At 58.1% G+C, this 22,465-nt stretch overlaps 3 protein-coding genes across 6 annotated transcripts; 2 read left to right on the top strand and 1 right to left on the bottom strand.

The window, feature by feature from the left end:
- On the top strand, positions 9,900 to 17,794 carry BICDL2 (BICD family like cargo adaptor 2). Of its 2 annotated transcripts, XM_013995741.2 has the most exons (10): positions 9,900 to 9,980; positions 11,397 to 11,692; positions 14,322 to 14,537; positions 14,674 to 14,790; positions 14,897 to 15,043; positions 15,862 to 16,089; positions 16,173 to 16,322; positions 16,768 to 16,898; positions 17,090 to 17,210; positions 17,299 to 17,794. In XM_013995741.2, the coding sequence occupies exons 2-10, from the start codon at positions 11,411 to 11,413 to the stop codon at positions 17,458 to 17,460; spliced, it is 1,554 nt and encodes a 517-aa protein (XP_013851195.1). In that variant the 5' UTR covers positions 9,900 to 9,980; positions 11,397 to 11,410; the 3' UTR covers positions 17,461 to 17,794. The 2 variants fall into 2 exon arrangements, with proteins under 2 accessions (XP_013851195.1, XP_020943790.1); XM_021088131.1 differs by lacking the exons at positions 9,900 to 9,980; positions 11,397 to 11,692 and adding an exon at positions 13,383 to 14,093.
- Positions 17,821 to 21,010, bottom strand: THOC6 (THO complex 6). 2 transcript variants are annotated; one of them, NM_001243684.1, is given in 13 exon segments: positions 17,821 to 17,993; positions 18,074 to 18,208; positions 18,294 to 18,404; positions 18,505 to 18,567; positions 18,656 to 18,705; positions 18,789 to 18,891; positions 18,990 to 19,061; positions 19,197 to 19,245; positions 19,329 to 19,366; positions 19,446 to 19,549; positions 19,640 to 19,704; positions 19,797 to 19,912; positions 20,677 to 21,010. In NM_001243684.1, coding segments are annotated over 13 exon segments (1,026 nt in total). In that variant the 5' UTR covers positions 20,716 to 21,010; the 3' UTR covers positions 17,821 to 17,912.
- On the top strand, positions 20,754 to 22,430 carry HCFC1R1 (host cell factor C1 regulator 1). Of its 2 annotated transcripts, XM_003481068.4 has the most exons (4): positions 20,754 to 21,215; positions 21,527 to 21,583; positions 21,697 to 21,825; positions 22,067 to 22,426. In XM_003481068.4, the coding sequence occupies exons 1-4, from the start codon at positions 21,121 to 21,123 to the stop codon at positions 22,200 to 22,202; spliced, it is 417 nt and encodes a 138-aa protein (XP_003481116.1). In that variant the 5' UTR covers positions 20,754 to 21,120; the 3' UTR covers positions 22,203 to 22,426. The 2 variants fall into 2 exon arrangements, with proteins under 2 accessions (XP_003481116.1, XP_003481115.1); XM_003481067.3 differs by lacking the exon at positions 21,527 to 21,583 and having other exon boundaries at positions 20,884 to 21,215; positions 22,067 to 22,430.

Genomic DNA, 22,465 nt, shown 5'->3' on the forward strand with positions numbered 1-22,465 from the left:
TTTTTTTTTTTTTTTTTTTTTTTTTTTTTTGGCTTTTTGTCTTTTCTAGGGCTGCTCCCGCGGCATATAGAGGTTCCCAGGCTAGGGGTCTAATCCAAGCTGTGTCTGCGACCTACACCACAGCTCATGGCAATGCCAGATCCTAAACCCACTGAGCAAGACCAGGGATCGAACCCGCCGCCTCATGGTTCCTAGTCGGATTCATTAACCACTGAGCCACGAGGGGAACTCCTGTTTTTCCTTTACTTTCACACCACGACCACACTCATCATTTTTTTCTTTTTTTTTTTTTGGTTACACCCCTTCCCCCATGGGAAGTCCCATGGGCCAGGCAGGGATTGAACCCGCGGCCACAGCAGTAATCAGAACCACAGCAGTGACAGTGCTGGGGTCCTTGACCCTCTGTGCCACTAGGGAACTCCAACCACTGGACATTTCTGACACCAGACATGTGTTTTTGTCTTTCCCCGTAGCAGGCTGTCCTCTGAGACACCAGCCGTCAATCCTTCCATCATGGCTAGGAAAAGAGCATGCAGTTTAGCCCACCAGAATGATCCGTTTTACCCTCTTCCATCAGAGTGGTGGCCTTCCGCTCACCTCGGAACTGCTGTCTACAAATCGAGCAGCCCTTTCTTGGCCAGTTAAGAGCTGTTTCTAGGGCGCTCACTGCCCAAGTGGTGGAATCCAGCAGCTGCTCACACAGGGCTCAGAGAGAGACTCCTTACTCGTCGTGAGGATCTCCCAGGCAGCACCGTCCTCTAAAAACCATTCCCATTTGATTATGGAACTCCGCTGGGCTCGGCCATCCCAGTAGAGTCATTCTCTGACATCACCCTAGACACCATGGGTATTTCAGGTTTTAAGATCACTTTACGCCCTTCAGTCCTTGGGGGAGCTTCACCTGACTGCTGGTAACCAGCGGATGAACCTGGAAACGCTCTAGTTCAAAGTCCCAGCAGTCATCGCTAGGGGGCGCTCACGGGCTCTTGCCCTAAGCCTACGTCCACACTCCATGCAGGACTACGGCACACAGAATTTGCCCCCCAGCACCCCACATTTCTATCGCAGCCTGTGCAGGCTCCAGCAATCTTACTGGTTCCCGGTTAGCACCTCCCAGGAACACTGTCTGAACGGCGGTTTTGCAAGCCTGGCTTGCAGCACTGGTTAGAGAAACAGTCCCCAGTCAGAGTCAGTCCCCAGGATGGCAGGCGGGCAAGAGGCACGACCGCTTGACATAAAGCCTTTTAAACAAACACTCCAGCTTCCACACTCTCATGAAGTCTGGCACCTTTACATTCTGCTCTATCAATCCAGTGGCAGCCAAGTCAGGGCTTCCCCCATGGGTCCTGGTACCATGCCGCGTGGGCTCCTTTCCCAAGGAGTCCCAGGAACTTCCTGTCTTGACCCTGTTTCACTGACTCCTGTGCAAAAGGCCTTGGATCGGAGAAGATTCTGGGAAGATGGTGACGTAACAAGCATGAGGGATCTGTTTCCCCACCCGGATAACAACTGCAAAAAAAGAAAAAAAAAAGAAAAGAGTTCCTGTCGTGGCGCAGCAGAAACGAACCTGGCTAGGAACCATGAGGTTGCAGGTTCCATCCCTGGCCTCCCTCAGTGGGTTCAGGATCCGGCGTTGCTGTGAGCTGGGATGTAGACCGGCAGCTGTAGCTCCGATTAGATCCCCTAGCCTGGGAACCTCCATAGGCCGTGGGTGTGGCCCTAAAAAGACAAAAAAATAAATAAACAAAAACAATATTCAAAAACAACCAGCAAACCCGGGGGAAGGGGAGAACCTGATTTCCAGAGTTGCCTCATTATTAGATTCAAAGGTCCCGTGTTCAACAAAAGATCAGAAGCACACAAAGAAACAGGAAACATGGCCAGTTCAAAGCAAAAAAACACATCGACAGAAACTGCCCTGAAAAAGACTTGCAGGTGGACAAACACAGTATGATGGCGCTTGCGGGAGGTACTTAGCCAAACTCACAGCAAGTGAAGTGGGGACCGCTGGGAGCAGGGTGGAGAGAAGGGGTGGTTTGGGTTTAAAGGGAACAAAGTTTCCATTTTACAGCTCAGAAGAGTTAAGGGAATGGTGGTGGAGGTGGTTTCCGCCCAGCATTATGAATGTATGTAACACTACCCACCTGCACCCTGAAAGAGAAGTGAGATGGTAAATTTTATATATGTCTATTTTACCACAATAAGACAAAAAGTAATGTGGGAAGCAAAAAAGAAGCCCATCCAGGAAAAAAAAAAAGTAGATCACACTATGTGATTTACTTTTTTTTTTTTGCTATTGAGGGCTGCACCTGCGGCATAGGCAGGTTCCCAGGCTAAGGGTCCAAACGGAGCTGCAGCTGTGAGCCTACACCACAGCCACAACACAGGATCCAAGCCATATCTGTGACCTATACCACAGCTCACCTCAACACCAGATCCTTAATCCACTGAGCGAGGCCGGGGATCAAACCTTCGTCCTCATGGATGCTCATCCCATTCGTTAACTGCTGAGCCACAGCAGGAGCTCCTCCATTTATATTTAGCAAATGCAAAATTTGCAAGATACAGTGACAGACGTGGATTCATGGTTGCCTGAACCATGGGGGAGGCAGGAGGAACTGTCCCCAAGGCGAACCCTGGGCCCCCCCCAAGCATGAAGTCCCCTCCAGGTCACCTGCCTCTTGTTTATAGAAAAGCTGAAGTCTCCAAAGTCCCCCTGGGGTCACAAAAGATCGGGCTCAAGCAGTTAATGATTAGGACAGGAGAGCCACAGCCTTTCAGCGTCTGATGCACGTTCCCAAATTGTCTCACAGACACCATAACTGCCCCCCGGAGTTCCCTTGTGGTGCAGCGGGTTAAGGATTCAGCATTGTCGCTGCGGCAGCTCAGCTCACTGCTGTGGTGTGGGTTCGAACCCTGACCTGGGAACTTCCACATGCCACAGGCGGGGTAAAAAAAAAAAACAAAAAAAACCAAAAAAACCAAAAAAAACATCAAGGGAGTTCCTGTTTTGGTCCAGCGGAAACAAATCTGATGAGGATGCACGAAGGTGTGGGACTGATCCCTGACCTCGCTCAGTGGGTCAGGGATCTGGCATTGCCGTGACTGTGGTGTAAGTTGCAGATGCAGCTAGGATCCCGTGTTGCTGAGGCTGTGGTGTAGGCCAGCAGCTGTGGCTCCGATTCGACCCCTAGCCTGAGAACTTCCATATGCCATAGGTGCAGCCCTAAAAAGCCAAAAGGAAAAAAGAAGGAAAAAAATCATCAAGTCATGTACTTTGTTTTTTGGCCTCGTCCACGGCATGCGCAAGTTCCCAGACCAGGGATCGATCCAGGCCATGGCGGTTACCTGAGCCACAGCAAGAACTCCTTATTCATCCAATTTTTCAGTAACCAGCTCAAGATTTCCAGGAGCCAGGGCCATTCTAGCAAATCCCACCTCACTGACACCAACTTCATGTAAAGCTCACGTCTCCTGGCCTGCCTATGCGGGGATTTTAGGAGTTTTGTACCAGGAACTGAGGGCAGAGACTAATACTTTTTTTCCCCTATTATTTCACACCATGTCTCATCCGATTGGCAAAATTAGGAATGCTGACACTGCTAAGTATCGACCAGTTATGGACCAGATGAAACTCATGCTCTGCGGAATGGAGCGTTTCAGAGTTGCTCCATGATGGGTTCAACCCACACAAAATCTGTTTCAGGTTCGAAGAGTGAGGGGGCCACACATACCAAGAGGATATACTGAGATGAATGACACGCATAATAACGCTTCCTGCAGGGAGCCTGGCAGGTTCCCAAGCAGATCTGAAGTGGCTTGAGAGAGCATGGAGGGCCTTTCACTGTGGCCAGGGTGGGGAGGCTGGACTGAGAGCCGCTCCACCCTGGCCAGGCCTTTCCTGAATTAAATTTCCCGCCTAGGAGTGCCCGTCGTGGCTCAGGGGAAACAAATCTGACCAGCATCCATGAGGATGCAGGTTCGATCCCTGGCCTCGCTCAGTGGGTTAAGGATCTGGTGCTGCTGTGAGTTGTGGTGTAGGTTGCAGTCGTGGCTCGGATCCTGCGTTGCTGTGGCTATGGTGTAGGCAAGCAGGTACAGCTTCAATTTGACCCCTAGCCTGGGAACTTCCATATGCTTTGGGTGCAGCCTTCAAAAGACAAAAAAAAAAAAAAAAAAAATTCCCTCCTATGCCAGGAAGAGAGCAGCAGGGTTATCTAATCAGCTTGCCCAGGCCTGGGACACAAGAGGGAAGAGAGACCCCTGGGGCCTTCAGGCTGTCAGCAAACATTAAATATGGAGTGGGGGTGGGGGGGACTTCCCCTTCCTGCTCAGCAGAAATGAACCCAACTAGTATCCATGAGAATGCGGGTTTGATCCCTGGCCTCGCTCAGTGGGTTAAGGATCTGGTGTTGCCATGAGCTGCAGTGTAGGTCACAGATGAGGCTCAGATCCCGATTTGCTGTGGCTGTGGCGAAGGCTAGCAGCTGCAGCTCCGATTTGACTCCTAGTCTGGGAGCTTTCATATGCCTCAGGTACAGCCCTGAAAAGACAAAAAAAGGAGAAAAAAAAAAAAAACTGAGTTAGGGAGTTCCCTGGTGGCTCAATGGGTTAAGGATTGGGTGTTGTCACTGCTGCGGCTGGATCGAGGCTGTGGCGTGGGTTTGATCGCTGGCCTGGGAACTTCCACTTGCCATGGGTGTGGCAAAAAAAAAAAATGGAGCTGAGATTTTTATTACAGAGTGTACATTGAAACCACCCCTTTGGAAACCAGTTTGGTGATATTTAGTAAATCCAAAGAGCCTAACCCCTGAGAGAGATAAAAGATAGCTGCAAATTCTTTTCTCCTCCTGTGGAGAAGTGGAATCTGCTTCTTTCCCCCTGAACCTATGCTGACCTCAGTGAGGCTTCTGGGAACTTCAAAGCTGAGTCTTTTTTTTTTTTTTTTTTTTTTGGTCGTTTTAGGGCTGCGCCCATGGCATATGGAGGTGTCCAGGCTAGGGGTCGAATTGGAGCTGCAGCTGTAGGCCTACACCACAGCCACAGCAGCAAAGGATCCTCAGCCCACTGAGTGGGGCCAGGGATCGAACCTGTGTCCTCATGGATACTAATCAGGTTTGTTTCCACTGAGCCACGACAGGAACTCTAAGGCTGAGTCTTTTTTTTTTTTTTTTTTTTTGTCTTTTTGCCATTTCTGGGGCTGCTTGCGTGGCATATGGAGGTTCCCAGGCTAGGGGTTGAATCAGAGCTGTAGCCACCGGCCTACGCCAGAGCCACAGAAACGCGGGATCCGAGCCACATCTACGACCTAGACCACAGCTCACGGCAACACGGGCTCCTTAACCTACTGAGCAAGGCCAGAGATTGAACCCTCAACCTCATGGTTCCTAGTCGGATTCGTTAACCACTGAGCCACGCCGGGAACTCCTAAGGCTGAGTCTTAAGGCAGCTTCTGCCCAGGCTTCTTGGAACCTGCCACGTGAGAAGTCCGGGAGAGCCTGTGAGGAAATGCAGGCAGCCACATGCAGAGGCTGCATAGGCAGGAAATGTTATCTGGCCCCGCCGATGCAGCCCTCCAGCCCCGGGCACTGTGTACCTGCGGCTGCATGAGATCCCGGCCGAATCCAGCCAAGCCCCCGGACTCTAATTGTTGTTTTAAGCCCTACGTGGAGGGATAGGTACTACCCAGCTAGAGATTGCTGGAACATCTGCCCCGACACACACACACACACACCCTGATTCCACTTCTATGATAGCATAGAATTTCCACCCAAGTGTCCATGGAGATGTGTGTACAAGATGCGCATTAGAAAAGTGTTTATCACATTGAAGAAGTGCCAAGAGACTAAGCGTTCACTGACAGGCGAGGGGAGAAAGGACCTGGCCATAAACACCGGCTGAAATACCTTACAGCTGTCAGGAGCAAAGAAATCTAAATACATCATCCTGGGTGAGTCTCGGAAACATTTCGGAAAACAGCTGCATGGATTCTTCCCCCCAAAGTCAATGTCCCGAAAGACATAAAGACAAAAAGAAAACCAATCTATACATATCTATAGCCGAATCACTGGATGTTTTGGTTTTTGTTTTTTACGGTACCTGCAGCACGTGTGGAAGTTCCCAGGCCAGGGATTGAACCTACACCGAAGTTGCCACCTGCACCCCAGCTGCGGCAACCTCCGACACTTAACCCACTGTGCCACAAGGGAACTTTCACGCATCATTTTGTTGTACAGAAATTAAAACAGCCTTGTAAATGAACTATAGGGCAATAAAGCTTTTTAAAACATGCAGAAAAACAAAACGAAAGCAAGGGAGGGTTTTGCATCCGAGGCATGTGGAAGTTTCTGGGCCAGAGATGGAACCCACACCACTGCAGCAGCAACAATGCCAGATCCTTAACCGCTAGGCCACCAGGGAACTCCAAGCGGAGGGTTTTTGATTAAACGACACTAGAGAGGATGTTCGGTTGGTCACATGTGATAATGGTACATGACTATGTGAGGAAGTGACTGTGTCCTCAGGAGATGCAAACGGAAGCCGTCAAGGGTTTAGCAAAATCTGTGCACGTGTGGTCCTGAGAGAGAGAAAGCAATCGTGGCCAAACATCCGGCATCGTGAGCCTCAGTTCATGGAAGGTATTCGTGTCGTTTTTCTGGCAACTTGCCTTCAGATTTGAAAATTCTCTGCCCTGCTGGCTGATTTCACTGCTAAGTACAGCCTGGTTGACTCTCTGACTCTGGGCAGCGTTATGCTGAGTCAGGGCAGCCAGGCACCAAAGATTTTACCTAATTCCATTTAGAGAACATTCTGGAAGAGGCAAATACAAATACTGACAGAAAGCAGATCAGTGGTTGCCAAGTCATAAGATATGGGGAAGGAGCCTGAGGCACGTTCTGGGTGATGGACCCGGGAGCCAGGAGAGCAGCGTGGCACAGATGCCACTGTCAGAGGTTCTGGAAGCACCCAGCCCTGCACACAGCTGTTTTCGGACGTCTGGCCCCAGGACTCTGAAGCAATACATGTGTGAGGCAGCCTTGGGAAATGACTACCTACCTCGATAAAGCCAGTTCTTTTTTAAGTCGGAGAAAACCCTGAAAATATCAGGTTAAATGACAAGAGCAAGTTACCAAACAATGTATTCAGTGTAAAATATTTTATACAAGGCTTGAAGTGCCCCCAACAATACTTCTTATTGTTCAGAGACTTTGATTCTGTGGTTAAAGCCTGCAGGCGGCTAGGTCTGGCGCTGTGCCTCCCTGCCGCCTCTATGGAGGCGTGGGGTGTTCTGCTGCTCTGAGGCCCAGCAGACTCTGCTCAGGGCCTTGTGGGGTCTGCCCAGCTCCCCCAGGAACAGGAGGGCCCAGCAGGGGGTCGGGAAGGCAGGGGAGAGCACTCAGGGCTGAGCGCAGCAGGCTTGGAGGCGCCAGGAAGCTGGCTGGCTTGAGGGCTGGCTGCCGGGAGAGGTCCCGGCCTCCCTTCTCTTATCTGGACCTAGCCCAGCACCCCTAGGGCTTCCCTGGGGCCACTGTGTCCCTCCTGCCATCTCTCCCTGGGATCAGCTGGGAGGCTGGGAGAGGGAGGCCTCGGGACAGGGCAGGGGCTGGGAAGCCAGTACTCCAGTCCAGCAGGGAGGCTGGAGGCCAGAACTCCTGGGGCCAGAAGAGGCTGGGGAGCCGATTCAAAGTCCAAAGAAGGAGTTTCTGTTGTGGCGCAGTGGAAACAAATCTGACTAGGAATCATGAGGTTGCGGGTTCAATCCCTGGCCTCGCTCAGTGGGTTAAGGATCTGAATTGCTGTGAACTGTGGTGTAGGTCACAGATCCAGCTCGGAGCTCGCATGGCTGTGGCTATGGTGTAGACTGGCAGCTATAGCTCTGATTTGACCCATAGCCTGGGAACCTCCACATTCCACAGATGTGGCCCTTATACAAAAAAAAAAATTCAAAGAATGACTAGGGCCAGGGGCCAGACCAGCCGGGATGAGGGGTCGGCCATGCAGACGCAGACAATTCACGTTGTGTCGCAATGACAAAGCCAGTAACCAGTGTATGAAGCATAATGACCCCATCGGGTTGCCCTGAGGATGAAAGACCCTGTAACAACACGTGGGGCAAGTGACTTCTCAGGCCCTGCCGAGATCACCAGCTCGGTCTAGGTGACGGACCCACCCACACTTAACCCTCACAGCCCCACAAGCTCGGAGGCACCAGCCATGTCTCCATCTCGTGGGCGGGACACTGAGGGCCACAGCTCTGCCAGCTGAATGGCACAGGCACCACAGCCGACACGCGGCCGAACTGTCATTTGGACTCAAGCCATGTGATGCCAGAAGCCAGGAACCAAGCTCCACTGTTGTATTACGTTATTGGCTCCTTGCTGGTTTATAGGTCTACACCTCCTCCGACCCACTGGGTGGGCTGTGAACCTCCTGAGAGGAGGGCTTTGACCACCCTGTCTCCACGTGAGCCCAGCCCCTGCCTGGCATTTGCAGGCAGCGGGGTCTCCCCATCGCCCCAGGCTGCTCCCACACCGCTGTGGGAGAACACAGTGGCCCTGCCAGGCAATGCAGCCCCAGACCCGTTTGCAACAGAACTGGCGCCCCTGCTCTGTGCTGGCAGGAAACCTTGCCTGGGCCTAGGGCCCAGGAGTCCCAGCACCCCTCCAAGAAGTCCCTGCATTAATTTCCTCACAAATTGGCTGTCCCAGCTCCCATCTTCATCCCATCTTTCCAGGACTCGGCCAGACAGGTCAGTTCTCCAAGACTCAGAAGCCCGGACCCCCGGCCAGAAGGGCAGGGGACCCAGCGGGTCCTGGCTGGCAAAAGCTGCTTCTGCACATCTCTGCCCATCTCCGCATTCAAGGACGTCATGTGGGTCACTTGAAATCAGCCTCGGAGGGAGTATTTACACCCCAGAAATTGGCAGGAGCAAGAAATCAGGGCTTTCTTCTTCCCCAGAGAAGCTGCCATAAAATAGATATGAGCACACCGCCGCGCCCAGCCCTATGCCTGTCCCTACTCACCAGGCCAGGAGCCCCTTTCCTGGGCACGCAGAGAACCCTGGAAGGCTGAGGAGACATCTGACAAGCCACCAGGCCATGGCTGGGGCGTTGCCTGCATGCCCAGGCTGCCCGGGGCTGGAGCCCGGAACCCAGGCCTGGGTCTCCCCACTCTCCACACCTCGGCCCCAGCCCCTGCCTCTGCACGCAGTCTGGGACCCGAGAGCCTTGGGTTGGGGGGCCCATAGGCTATGGTGTGGCTCCGACTAAGTCGCTTTAGCTGTCCTCACCGGCAGCACAGGAAGCGCAGCAAAGGAGCACACACGCTAAAGCCACCTGCCGCTCACCTGCAAGTTCGGTCTCTGTGGCTCCACGCAAGTGAGGGCCAACTGGGTCCTCAGTGTCCTCACCTGTAAAACGAGGATGACAGTAGCTCCTGCTTCGTTAGGATGTCATGAAAATAAACAAGTTGGGCTTCAAAGGAGCGAGCGCCCTTAGGGAGTTCCTTTCCCAGCGCAGTGGAAACGACTCCGACTAGGAACCATGAGGTTGCCGGTTCGATCCCTGGCCTTGCTCAGCGGGTTAAGGATCCGGTGTGGCTGGGAGCTGTGGTGTAGGCCAGCAGCTGTAGCTCCAATGCAACCCCTGGCCTGAGAAAGCAAAAAAAAAAAGCTACGGTCTTAGATTTGCTGTTATTGAGGGGAAAGGAGTCGACACCCATGCTCAGTGTGGGGTCTGCGCACAGTAGGTGCTCAGTTAATGGGCCCTGTCACTTTCCAGGGGCAGCCAGTGGGTCAGCGGCTCTCACCTGGGTGGAGGCTGCCTTCTTCAGGCCCCACCTGGCCATTCCGGTCACCAGGGGGCGCCCCAGCCCTGCCCGTGGCACCGCCCCCTCACCTGTGCGGGCCGGGCACCGGGCGCCGCCCCCGGAAGAGGGGACCGGGGACTGCAGGGACTTCGGAGGGAGCCCGGCGTCGTCCGGTGAGAGCCTAGGGGGCGCCGAGGACGGGGGCCCTTGGAGCTTCGGGCAGAGCGGCCGGGCCGCGTGGGCGCGGGCAAGGGCGGCCGGCCCGGCTCCGGGGACCGCGGGCCGCGGGCCGCGGGCAGGAAGGAGGGCGGCGGCTGGGCTTCCGACGTCTTGGGTTGGGGGTCGAGGGGCAGGAGGTCCTGCCGCCCGGGTTGAGGGGCTGATAGACGGCGGCTCGGGGCGGCGAGGGGGCGTCTGAGGCCCAGGGCCGGGTTGGGCCCACGGGGACCACGCATGGAGAGCCTAGCCCGGTCCGGGGACAGCGAGGCTGGGCCTGCCCCTGACACCTGCGTCCTGCGGGCAGGCTGGGCGTCGCACCTGGCGAGGGGCGGGGAGAGGGGACAGGTGGGGGGGGGGCTCAGGAGTGCCGGAGGAGGGGAAGATGGGGAACAAGCCAGGCAAGACCCCCGTGTCGTCGTCGTCGTCGTCCCGGCCCCGCCCCCCACGGCCGATTGGAGAACCCCTGAACTGCCCGGCCCAGGCCGCCCTCGGGGAGCATCGCCAGGCTCCCATCCCCAGGGCCGGCCGAGCAGGAAGTAAACAGAAACCTGGAGCAGCGGGCGGCAGTGCTGACACAACCTGTTCCCTCCCCGCGCTGGGCCTGGGCATCTGGGGGCCAAAAGTCTGGGCGCCTGAGTTCTGAGGGATGGGGAGGCCAGATAACAGGAGAACCATGGCCGGGAGCCTGGGGGCTGGGACAGAGCATCCCAGTCCTGAGCAGCTGGGAGCCTGGGCCTGGGCTCTGGGAAGTGCAAGGGGCTGGATTTCTGGGGGCTCGGGGCTCAGGGCTCAGGACACCTCAGTCCACAAGGCCCTAGATTCTTGGGAGAAGGGCCTGGACTCACCCTGGAGTCCAGAGTCCCAGGAACCTGGCTTCTGGGAAGAGCTTCCCAGCTGGTGAGGGGCTGGGAGCCAGAATGGCTGGGTTCTGGGAAGAGGGGGGCGGGGACTGTCAGTGGGATGGCACTGGGACGAGGTTTGCTGGAGGGCAGAAAATGTCTTGCCAGAGACAGGAGGCTGGGCAGGGCTGTTCTTTCCTGCTTCTCCCTGCCTCAGTTTACCCTGGGGACATTAACGGAGTTGGGTGACCAAGACACAGATCATTAACCCTTCATGGCTCAGGGAGCCCTGGTTGCAGGGTCGAGAGGGCGAGCGGGCAGGTGAAAAATATCTGCTCGTGTTACAGCTGCCAGAGGTTGCTCCTGCAGCTTGGATCTGAGCCCTGGCCAGGGAACTCGGGGTAGCCAAAAAAGAAAAGGAAAAAAAAAAAAAGAATTTCAGGAGGGCCACGTCTTGGCCAGCGGGTGGAGGGTGAACCCCTGTGGGCTGCAGAGACCTCTTCCCACAGACCTACCTACCTGTCCCCACAGATGCTGCAGGCACCATGAGCTCCCCAGAAGGGCCGAGCTTCCCGTCGGGGCTGCTCTCAGGGGGCGCCTCCCCCAGCGGTGATGAGGGCTTCTTCCCCTTCGTGCTGGAGCGGCGGGACTCATTCCTAGGAGGTGGCCCAGGGCCTGAGGAGCCTGAGGACCTGGCCCTGCAGCTGCAGGAGAAGGAGAAAGACCTGCTGTTGGCCGCAGAACTTGGGAAGATGCTTCTGGAGCAGAACGAGGAGCTGCAGCGGCAGATGGAGATGCTGAGCGCCCAGCACTCTGAGCGTGAGGAAGTGAGCTGGCAGCAGAGGGTGGGCTGGACACATGGAGGAGAGGTGGCAGGGACCAGGCTGTGGGGAGGTGGGAGCCAGGTGTGCAGGGAGAGGCACGCCAGGCACAGGGGATGGATGCCTCTGGGACCAGTGCCCCTGGCAGTGGTTAAGAACAGGGGCTCTGATGGAGTTCCTGCTGTGGTTCAGAGTGTTGAGAATCCTACATAGTGTCCGTGAGGGTGTGGGTTCGATCCCTGGCCTCACTCAGTGGGTTGGGGATCTGGCAGTGTAGGTTGCAGATGCGGCTTGGATCCTGCGTGGCTGTGGTGTGGGCTAGGGCCCCTGGCCCAGGAAATTCCTTATGCTGCAGGGGCAGGTGCAGCCTTAAAGAAAAAAGAGGGAAAAAAAAAAAGAACGTGGGCTCTGAGGACAAGTCGAGACCTGGGTGCAGATCCCTTCCTGGCCGTGCGGCCCTCTGCAGGATTGCACAACCCCAGGCAGCAGCTCCCGGGTGCTCCCTCCCTGCCCGGCTCCGAGCTAAGCACTTTCCCTGGATCGTCCAGGTCAGTTCTCACCAGCTCTGTGAGACAGGGACAGTTTTCCCAGATTCTGGTCAGCCACATTCCCTGAGGGTCACATCTGGTCCCCTGGACCCCACTGACTCCTGTATCCACATCCTCACCCCCCACACCCTCTCCACCTGGCCCCCTAAGGGGCATCTCAACATAAGTGGCCCTGGATTCCATGCCCCCATCACGTGCTACCCTGGGTTCACACTGCGGGACCAGACCCTGCGCAGCTGGTAGACCGCTCTCCTCCCACGTCGGCAAGCCCTGGGCCTTCTTTCTTTCTTTCTCTCTTCTTTTGCTTTTTAGGGCCACACCTCTGGCATATGAAGTTTCCAGATTCGGGGTTGAATTGGAGCTGCTGCCCCTGGCCTAGGCCACAGCCACAGCCACAGCCACACCAGATCCAAGCCACCTCTACCACCTGCACTACAGCTCGAGGCTACGCCGGATCCTTAACCCACTGAGTGAGGCCAGGGATCAAACCAACGTCCTCATGGATCCTAGCTGCGTTCATTTCTGCTCAGCCACGATAGGAACTCCAAGCCCTGTTGCTTCTTCTTTGAAACTAGATTCCGAGTCTGCCCACTTCTCCTGTCCCATCATCTCTGCCCCTGCTCGCTGGTCCTGTTTCCACCCTTGCCCGCTGGAGTGCCTTTTCCACGGGGCAGCCAGAGAGATCTTCAAAAATTACAAATCGCACCACTTCAGTCCTTGCTCAGAATCTCCCAGCAGCTCCCCGTCATACTTACAGTGAAACTAAAAAGTCCCAGCCATACCTCCCCTTCTCTGACGGGGCCTTTTTTCAGTTCCTCAGGTGACCTGTGCTTGTAGCCTTGGGTCATGTGCATTTAAGGTCCTTCCCTGTAACCCTGGTTCTTCCTGCCCCACGGGAGTCAATTTAGACACCTCTTCCCCCTGAAAGAGCCCCCACTTATCCCTGCTCCTCTTCATGGATTGCTTCCGGGGGTTTCTTTTTGTGTGTGGCCACACCCATGGCGTATGGAGGGTTCCAGGCTAGGGGTTGAATCCCAAGCTACAGCTGCCCATCTACACCACAGCCACAGCAATGCCAGATCCAAGCCACATCTGCAATCTACACCACAGCTCACGGCAGCACTGGATCCTTAACTCACTGAGCAAGGCCAGGGATTGAACCTGCGTCCTCATGGATCCTAGGCAGATTTGCTTCTGCTGAGCCACAATGGGAACTCTGGATGGGTGGGTCTTGCCTGACCTGGGTATCAGCCAGGACAATCGGACCCCAAACCCATGGGTTTAATCCTAAGCTTTGTGGCCCCCTCAGTACCTGGTTAAGGGCTTGGCGGCCTGGGTTAGATTCCCTGCTCTAGGACCCAGCTGTGTGTCCCCGGGCAAGGCATTTACCCTCTCTGAGGCCCCGTGTCCTCATCTATACAATGAGGACGTTAGGGAGTCTAACTCTAGGGAGTTAACACAATAGCACAGGTGAAGTGCCTGCCAGGCCCCGTGGCAGCTGGGGGAGCATCATCTTCCTGCTGGGAGAGTCTGGGGAGCCTCTGGCCCCCTGGCTTGCCTGCCTTCCCAAGCTGGGCATCTGGGTGTGCCAGGAGCGTCCCCCTGCTGGTTAGACAGGTTTTGGGGAGGGAAGGCAGAGGCGTGGGGCCAGGGTGGAGCTGACCAGGGTTAATTAGAGGGAGCTGGCTGGGAGCAGCTCTGGGAGAGGGGCTGAGCAGAGGCTGGGCAGAAGCTAAACGTCCGGAGTCCCTGGATCACAGGTGAGGGAGGCCATGGGCCGGGGCTTCAACTCTGCCAGACTCAGGCGCCACAAACGGCGCCTGCGACCTCGGGTCCAGAAGCCCAGGCAGCAGCCAGAGGTGAGTGGGCCTCAGGAAGACGCCCCCTGCCACCACCCCAACTCCGGCCCATGGTCAGCCCCTCCTGGAAGCTTCTACTTCTCCCCCTCCTGTCCTACTGCCTGGACCATGTGTTGCCTCCCTGCCCACCTCCTCCCCGGTGCCCTCCCCATTGCTGGCTCCACCATCAGTCTCAGACCCCTGCACGCTCACCTCTGCCTCTCTGCCTCTGACCCTCTGTTCTGCCAGCGGCTGCAGCAGGAGAACCATGAGCTCCGCCGGGGCCTGGCTGCACAGGGAGCTGAGTGGGAGGCCAGGGCCGTGGAGCTGGAGGGGGACGTGGAGGCCCTCCGGGCCCAGCTGGGAGAGCAGCGATCAGAGCAGCAGGACAGCGGCCGTGAGCGGGTGCGGGCTCTCACTGAACTCAGCGAACAGAACCTCCGGCTCAGCCAGCAGCTGGCCCAGGTGGGACAGCCCTGACCCCAGGGCCCTGGGCAAGGAGGGGGCAGGTGCCTGGGTCCCGGTGGAGGTGGGTGCACTGGGCCTGGCGTTGAGGCTCAGGCCAGTTGAGGGCTCCACCGCCCCACCCCCCCATCCCCAGGCCTCCCAGACCGAGCAGGAGCTTCAGAGGGAACTGGATGGCCTTCGGGGGCAGTGCCAGGCTCAGGCCCTGGCTGGGGCAGAGCTGAGGACGCGGCTGGAGAGTCTGCAGGGGGAGGTGAGTGCCAGCTGGGGCTGGGGGTCTATTGAACCAGCAAGGCTGCAATGGGGGCTATGAGGAGCTGGCCTAGCATTTCCACTCCAGCTCGGAGGCCTCTCCCCAGAATCAGATGCTGCAGGGCCGCCGACAGGACCTGGAGAGCCAGATTCGAGGCCTGCGTGAGGAGGTGGAGAAGGGCCAGGGCAGACTACAGGCAACCCACGAGGAGCTGCTGCTGTTACGGCGCGAGAGGCGGGAGCACAGTCTGGAGGTGGGTTGGGATGGGGAGGCTCTCCCCGGGGCCTTGGCCACTGCCTCACGGCTTCCTGGGAGAAGAGACCAGAGCTGGGTCGCTGGGAGCCCACAAGCATGTGGGCATCAGCCTAAGGCCAAGTGAGAGCCATGGGAGGATACTGAGTGGGGCTGGTTCACTCTCGGAACCCATCAGAGTCTGGCAGCTGGAGAGGCTGGGATGGGGCTGAGGCCAGAGCTCAGGTCAGGGATGATGGGGACCTGGGCCAGGTCTGGGCTTGAAAACGGGGAAAGGGGAATGATAGTGGGCAGCACGGCTTGATGCTTGAGATGTCAGAAGTTTGCACTTGGGGGTCAAATTACCTGAGTTCTTAGCCCCACGTCCCTTTTTACTGCGGGACACCAGCCTCAGTGTCCCTGTCTGTGAGATGGGAGGGTAATAGTACATGGCTGTGGTGAGGGGCTGAGACACTCAGCACATCACCAGCTTAGAAAGGTCAATAAACGCTGGATGAAAGAGGTGGACCCGGGCAGGTTGGGGGGAAGGGGGAAGGGGGAAGGGGAAGGGGCGGGGCTTTTCGAGGTGACCTGATGGGGTGGGACTGGAGGGAGGACGATGGGCAACTTTAAAGCCGGGGTTCCCACTGGCGCCCTGCTTTATAGGTAAGGAAATTGGTACCTGCCGAGGGGAACTGCGCGACCCAAGGCTGCCGGGCCATCCGGGAGCGGGAGGCGACTTCAGAGTTCCCGGACGCGGGGTGCTGACTCTCCGCGGCGTGCTAGCGCCCCCTGTGGGCCGGCCGCGGGAGAAGCCGGCTGACCGCCCCTGTTTCGCAGCTGGAACGCGCGCGCTCCGAGGCCGGGGAGGCACTGAGCGCGCTGCGGAGGCTGCAGCGGCGCGTCTCAGAACTGGAGGAGGAGTCGCGCCTCCAGGATGCAGACATCTCGGGAGCCTCGCTGCAGCTGGAGCTTGCCCACAGCCTTGACAGCGACCACGACCAAGACCAGAACACGGACAGATGCAGAGATACTCTAGCGAGCTCTCTGTCCACCAGCTCACAACAGGTACCGTGCAGGAGAGCTGCAGACCCCTCCCCTCCTCCTTTTCGCGGGAGGTCACTTTACTGAGTGATTCCTTTGGTGAACAGACCACCCTGTCCCTGGAGACCCAAGAAGCATCCAGCCACCAGCCTTCGCCCCAGAAAGAGAATTTAGAGCCTCCCAGGAAGCAAGCATCCCTGAGCCGAGGGGAGATGCTGGAAGAGAAGGAGGCGGAAGTAGTCCGGTTGCAGGATGAGGTGGGGGGGGACCATAATACTGCATGCAGAGCCCCTATCGATTTCTCTTTTCCATCTATACCTCCGAGTCTTCGCTATTAATCCCCCTCTACCTAGACAGCCCTTCATCCCAACAAACTCGCAATCGTCTCTCAAGAGGCAGCCTGTATGTTACCTCCTCCAGGGAGACTTCCTGGACTACTTTCCCCCCTTAGCCCCACCTCCCAATGCTTCCATATATCCTTCCTACAGCCTCATACCTTCCCTACCCCACCCCACCCCAGTCTAGGGGATCAGAAGGTTCATCCCCAGCACAGGACCTTAGCTGTCAGAGTAGTTTGTGGAGCAGGGAGAGATGGGGGGAGGATCAAGCTGGAGCCTGGGCTGCCTGGAGGAGCAAGGACTACCTGCCCTGTTCACCCAGGGGCCTCCCTGCCTTTCTGCATCCTCTCTCCCCTGCCAGCAGATTGAGCTGCAGCGGACAGAGCTACAGTCCCTGCGGGATGAGCTGCAAAGGCAGAAGGAACTGTGGGCGCAAGAGGACCCCCAGGAGGCCTTAAGCGGCGCTCTCTCGGACCGGGAGGAGGCTGTGAACAAGTAAGTACCGGCCACCATTCACGTGGCCCCGAGGGAACCACAGGCCCCCAGGACACTCTGGGCCTGATTCCCACCTGCGGGAAATGGGCTAGAATTACCCCCACTCCGACCCAGGGGCCTTCTGGTCTCCCTCGTCTATAAGCGGTCGCACTCTCACCCAGGTCACCGGCTCTCTGCCCCTCTTGCCACAGGGCCCTGGAACTGTCCCTGGAACTCAGCCGCGTTTCTCTGGAGCGGGACTCCCTCTCCCGGGAGCTGCTTCGCACCATCCGCCAGAAGGTGGCGCTGACGCAAGAGCTGGAGGCCTGGCAGGTGAGGGGCGGGGCCGGCACGCGCGGAGGGCGGAAGGGGCGGGGCCAGCGCTCACCCGCCCCCTCCGCTCCGGCTGCCCCGCCCGCAGGACGACATGCAGGTGGTTATCGGACATCAGCTGCGCTCGCAACGCCAGAAAGAGCTGACGGCGGCCGGGTCCGTCCCGCGCCCCTCGCGGCCGCGCTTCTCACTGCGCCTGGGCCCTGGGCCCGCCGGCAGCTTTCTCAGCAACCTCTTCAGAAGGACCTGAGCACCGCGCTGCTGCGGGGGCCGCCTTTGCCCTCCCTGGCTCACTTTCCTCGTCTGGCCAAAGGAGCAACGAGCCCAGATGGTCTGCCAGTGGGGGCTGGTGGCCTCCCTGCCCAGTCTCGCTGGGCAGGGGCTCAATGGGAGCAGGGGTCAGCTTTGGGAGCCAGGGACCTCATGGTGGGTGGCAGGGGCAGGTGTGGCAGAGCTATTTTTGGAATCTGTATAGGTCTGTCCTTTCTAGGCACTAGGCCCCCGACCCTGGCACGCTCCAGGGCAGGGGTGGGGGTGGGTATTTATGTATCAAGATCAGAGTAATATATAAATCATTACACCAACCTGGCCTCCATTCTTGGGAGGAAAGTGCATGAAAAAAAAAGCCTAAAACTTTATTTGTATAAAAAAAAGAAGAAACACTCCAGACTCCGGAGATGGATGTGGAGGCGCTGCTGCAGCTCAGAAGGACAGGGAGAAAGCTCGGTAGCCCAGATTGGTGAAAACGTCCACCCTGCAGCTGTTGCCTGCAGCTGTCAGAACCTAGAGGCAAGAGGGGAGTGGCTGACCTGCCCTCCACACCCTGGCCTCCCATGATTCCCACCGGCCTTCCCAGGACCCACCTTGCACTCAGGGGCTGCTGGTTGCTGGTTGAGGCTGAGGCTCAGCAGCCCAGGGGAGGAGCCAGGCACCTGAGCCTTGAGCTCCCCACTCAGCTGCCACTGGTTGACGCAGCGACCCTGGCCAGCTGACAGAATCTGTGGGAGACAGGGATGGGGCTCGGGGTTCAGAGCTGGAGGGGAGCAGGCAGGGCTTTAGCAGAAGGGAGATAGAAGGCCTCACCAGGTCCTGGTAGAAGGTAACGTGCTTCTGCGGTGCCCGCATGGGGAAGATGGTGGTGGGTGTGGAAGATCGAAGGTGCCAGAGGGTGAGTGCCGGGCCACCTCCACAGACCTGGGCAGAAAGGTGGGGGCCCCCAGCCTCTGTGAGCCACAGAGCCTCAGCTGGACAGAGCCCAGCGCTGCCACCCCATCCTGCACTTGGCCCGGCTCACCATCCAGTCTGAGTCAGTTGCCAAACATCCGATCCAGCGCCCATTGTGGGGCCTCGAGCACTCCTGGGAGGGAGGAGAGGCGAGGCGGAGGTGGAGACGTGGGATGCCCAGAAAGGAGGAAGGGAGGACGGGGCGTGGGGTGTGCCCTCACCTCATGCTTGTAGACTTCGATCGTCTGGACCTCCCTGGCCGTGCGGAGGTCTGTGTGGGAAGAGCCGTGAGAGGCAGGCACCCCACTTGCCCCAGCCTCCCTCACCACCACCTCTCCCTCCAGACACTCTTACCCCAGAGCCGTACGGCCCCATCCTCGCCACCAGAGAGCACCTCGGGGCTCCTCTCCCTCAGCGCCAGGCAGTGGATGTAGTCTGTGTGGCCGCGGAGGGCCCGCTGCAGGGAGAGGGCAGTGTCAGGACAAGATCCAGGAAGAGGCCACCCCCCTCCCCGCCTGCTGCCTCCCCCCCAGCCACTCCAGCTCCACAGCTCACGGTGAAGGCCCCCGTCTCAAGGTCCATCGTGTGCAGCTGACAGTCTCCACCCGCCAGGATGAGGGAATTCTCCTGCAGAAGAAGGCGCGGGCAGGGCATGGGCGAGTGGGGTCAGAGGTCAGTGTCACGTCAGGGCAGGGGAGGGTAAGGATCAAATCTGGCCCAAGAACAGGGCAGGGGAGGGCCCTGATTATAAAGGGCTCGAACCTTGGGGACGAGAAGTAAAGCATTGATCTCAGGTACTTCTAGGCTGGTCCTGGGGGAGGAAAAACCACGTCAGCTCTGATGAGGCCATACCTTCACCTCCATGTGCCCTCTGCCCACATGGCCCTGGCTCACCTGTATGGGGGCTGACGACGCCACAGCTCCTTACAGCCCTTCGGGGAAGGAAACATTGGGTGACAAAGACTCTCTCTGGGTCTGGGCAGCTCACCCTTCCCCCAGCTCCACACTCACCTTCTTAAGGATCTCCGCCCAAAGCCAGGCCTTCACCTCCCCATCCCCGGCACTGAGCAGATGTCGATCAGTGGACACCATGCTGTAGACAGGCCCATCATGGGCTAAATGCAAGGGCAGAACCTGAGTGACCCCATCCTGCTCCTCTCATCCACCCTGGGGTTCCCCAAGACAGACTCGATGGCGGCACCCACCTTGGAAAGTCACAATGGGCTTCTTACTTTCCTCTTTGGCCTCGGAGCTCAGAGCAGCAGACAAGCTGAAGGGAGAGGGAAGAGGGGCCTGAGAGTCAGAAGCAGGAGGCGTCAGCCCCAGGAGCTAACGGGTGGTGGGGAGCGGGGGCAAGTGTACCTAAAGATGGCTATCTGCCCATAATTGTTGCCAGCCGCCAGGAACTTCCCACAAGGTGAGACACTCTGGGAGAAGATGGTCATGTGCAGCCGCTGCAGGGCCTGAAATACTTCCATCTGTGGAGAGAGACTGGATGAAGGCTGTCTGGGGCTTCCAAGACCTCGGATCCACAGACTCCTGCCCGCTTTCCCTGCTGCCAGCCCAGCCTCGCACCCCCGAGACCTCTCAGTCCTCCTGTGAAACAGCCCACCAGGGGGCACCTGCCCATACAGTCCCAGGAACGGCTCTGAGAAGGAGGCGAGAAAGGAGAGCGGTGCGGCTTGATGCTTAGTGGAACTTTTAGCAAGCATCCAGACTCTCCTGCAGGTTTCCTCAACTACGGAATGGAGCTCCTGGGAGATTTTTGTCCCGAATGGATAAGCTACTGTAAACAAAGAACTTCGCACAAGGAGAAACCGCTTTAAAAAGTGGCCTTACTCCCAAACAGAAAAATGTACTTTTTTTTTTTTTTTGACCGTCCTGCGGCAGCATATGGAGTTCCCGGGCCAGAGATCAGATCCCAGACGGAGTCGAGACTTAAGCCACAGATGCGGCAACGCCGGGTCCTTAACCCACTGTGCAGGGGATCCCAGCAATCCCAAGACGCCGCCGATCCTGCTGCGCCACAGCGGGAACTCCCGCCCTTTTAATCCCTACCTTTTGACTTTCATGTAAGGCCCCTGAGGTATTTCTGGGTTATTCTCCCGCCCACGGGTCAGAATCCGAGTCCCACCAAGAGCCCACGCGAAACAGAGATCAGGGCACGACTGCTTGCCAGCCGCTTCGAAGCCGGGCGTGGACTACAAACCCCAGAAGGCACCGCGCACCACGCACGCCTCACCTGACCCAGAGGCACCGCCGGCGGCACCGCTCGGTCCATCTCGAGAACTAAAAGTCCCAGAGAGCTCCGCGCTCCACGTAGCCTCACGAGTCCGGAAGTGCCTCCGGAGCAGCTCCCCTTCGCGGCGCCCTACCTCCCCAACACCGCTGGCCAGCCCGGCGTGAAGACGGCCTCTGCGTAACCCGAGTCCCAGCAGCGCAGGTGACCGCCAAGAAGATCCCAAGACTAAGTGGTACCCACCGCAACCCCGCTACGGCGGGCCCCCGCCCCCACCCCGCAGAGCAGACCCGCCTTCCAGCCGCGTGCCGTCAGCCTTCCGCGCCTGCGCAGACTCTGGCCGCTGCGTACGCCTAAAGCCACGCCCTACGCGTTGGGCCACGCCCTCGGAGACTCCTCCCCGGCGCCTGGATCCCACCCCTTCAGACCGCAGGACCTCGAACCCCAATGATCCTGCAGCAGCCCCTGGAGCGAGGCCCCCAGGGTCGGGCCCAGCGCGACCCGCGGGCCACCTCGGGAGTGCCCCGAGGCCTGGACGCGAGGTGTGTATGGGAGCCCTAGGCGGGCCTGGCTCGGGGGCCCAGGAGCTTTGGCTGTGGCCTCAGGCTGGTCTGCAGGCTGACACACGGTGGGGATTGTCCGCAGGGCTTGGGCGTGAGCTGAGCCACGGTCGGAGACTGGGGACTGAGACCTCCCAGGCAGGCTTCTGGATGGTTTGAGAGAGGGGGTGACTTGGGCGTCAGCTGAGACGGAGATGGGCTGGGCGCTCCTGGCTGACGCGCTGGCTTAGGCGGGCAGATCCTTGGGATGGGGCCAAGAGGGTGGGATGCTCCTGGCTCTCTTTTCTTCCCAGCTCCCCTCTCCGAGGAGCTGTGCCCATGAGCACCAAGCGGCGCCTGGAGGCGGAGCAGTGAGTTTGGGGGCAGGGAGGAACTCCCAGCAAGACCTCTGTCACCTCAGGTCCCCATCATACTACTTCTCCTCTGAATATCCCAGCTTGCCTGCCTCCCCGTCTCTCCCCAGGGAGCCCCTGCGCAAGCAGTTCCTGTCTGAGGAGAACATGGCCACCCATTTTTCTCAGCTGAGCTTGCACAATGACCACCCGTACTGCAGCCCCCCCATGGCTCTCTCCCCAGCTCTGCCCCCACTCAGGTAGGCACTATCCACAGTCCACCAGCGGGGCCTTCTGGAGGATCATACCCAATCCTCAGAGCCAGTCTCCAGGCTCTGCCTCATCCTGCTATTTTTAGCTTCTAGCCAACCTCTGCTGTTTCCCATCTTGGCTCCTAAGAAGGTGCCAGCAGCCTAGGAGCCCCTGGGAACCTGGACCAGGTGGGGTGTGGCTCTGCCAGGCCAGCCTCAGCTCTCTTCTGATTGTCATTTCCTCTTCCAGAACCTCTTGCCCCGAGCTGCTTCTCTGGCGCTACCCTGGGAACCTGATCCCCGAGGCACTCCGGCTGCTGAGGCGGGGGGACACCCCCACCCCCCACTCCCCTGCAACCTCAGCCGTGGACATAATGGAGCTCTGAGTGCTGGCGGACAGTGCCCCTGCCCTCCTTCCTTCCTCACAACAGGGAAGACCAGCATGCCCACAGAGGGACCAGCTACCCTGCTTTTCCTCCAGACCAGGCCTCTGGGCACCAGGACCTTCTCTCAACAGGACATTGAGCCCCCCAGAGTCCTGGGGTGGGAGGGGCAGGAGCATGGGAAGGGAGACCCCCCCCCAAGAACCGAATAAAGATTGATGAGCAAATGAAGGCTTCAGGCTGGAACCCAGGGCCTTTGGAAAAGG

The sequence above is a fragment of the Sus scrofa genome, chromosome 3 (genome assembly GCF_000003025.6).
Source record: "Sus scrofa isolate TJ Tabasco breed Duroc chromosome 3, Sscrofa11.1, whole genome shotgun sequence".
In the NCBI taxonomy this organism is placed as follows: domain Eukaryota; kingdom Metazoa; phylum Chordata; class Mammalia; order Artiodactyla; family Suidae; genus Sus; species Sus scrofa.

Excerpts from the sequence above, each read along its gene's own strand:
- BICDL2 (XM_013995741.2), top strand. The coding sequence starts at position 11,411 with ATGAGCTCCCCAGAAGGGCCGAGCTTCCCGTCGGGGCTGCTCTCAGGG. Across the intron at positions 15,044-15,861 it reads GGCGGGAGCACAGTCTGGAG|CTGGAACGCGCGCGCTCCGA; the intron begins GTGGGTTGGGAT and ends CCTGTTTCGCAG. Across the intron at positions 16,899-17,089 it reads CGGGAGGAGGCTGTGAACAA|GGCCCTGGAACTGTCCCTGG; the intron begins GTAAGTACCGGC and ends CTCTTGCCACAG.
- THOC6 (XM_005662202.3), bottom strand. The coding sequence starts at position 19,912 with ATGGAAGTATTTCAGGCCCTGCAGCGGCTGCACATGACCATCTTCTCC. Across the intron at positions 19,550-19,639 it reads GCCCATTGTGACTTTCCAAG|CCCATGATGGGCCTGTCTAC; the intron begins GTGGGTGCCGCC and ends CCTTGCATTTAG. Across the intron at positions 18,405-18,504 it reads CAACTGACTCAGACTGGATG|GTCTGTGGAGGTGGCCCGGC; the intron begins GTGAGCCGGGCC and ends CTTTCTGCCCAG.
- HCFC1R1 (XM_003481068.4), top strand. The coding sequence starts at position 21,121 with ATGATCCTGCAGCAGCCCCTGGAGCGAGGCCCCCAGGGTCGGGCCCAG. Across the intron at positions 21,584-21,696 it reads CGGCGCCTGGAGGCGGAGCA|GGAGCCCCTGCGCAAGCAGT; the intron begins GTGAGTTTGGGG and ends GTCTCTCCCCAG. Across the intron at positions 21,826-22,066 it reads CCAGCTCTGCCCCCACTCAG|AACCTCTTGCCCCGAGCTGC; the intron begins GTAGGCACTATC and ends TTCCTCTTCCAG.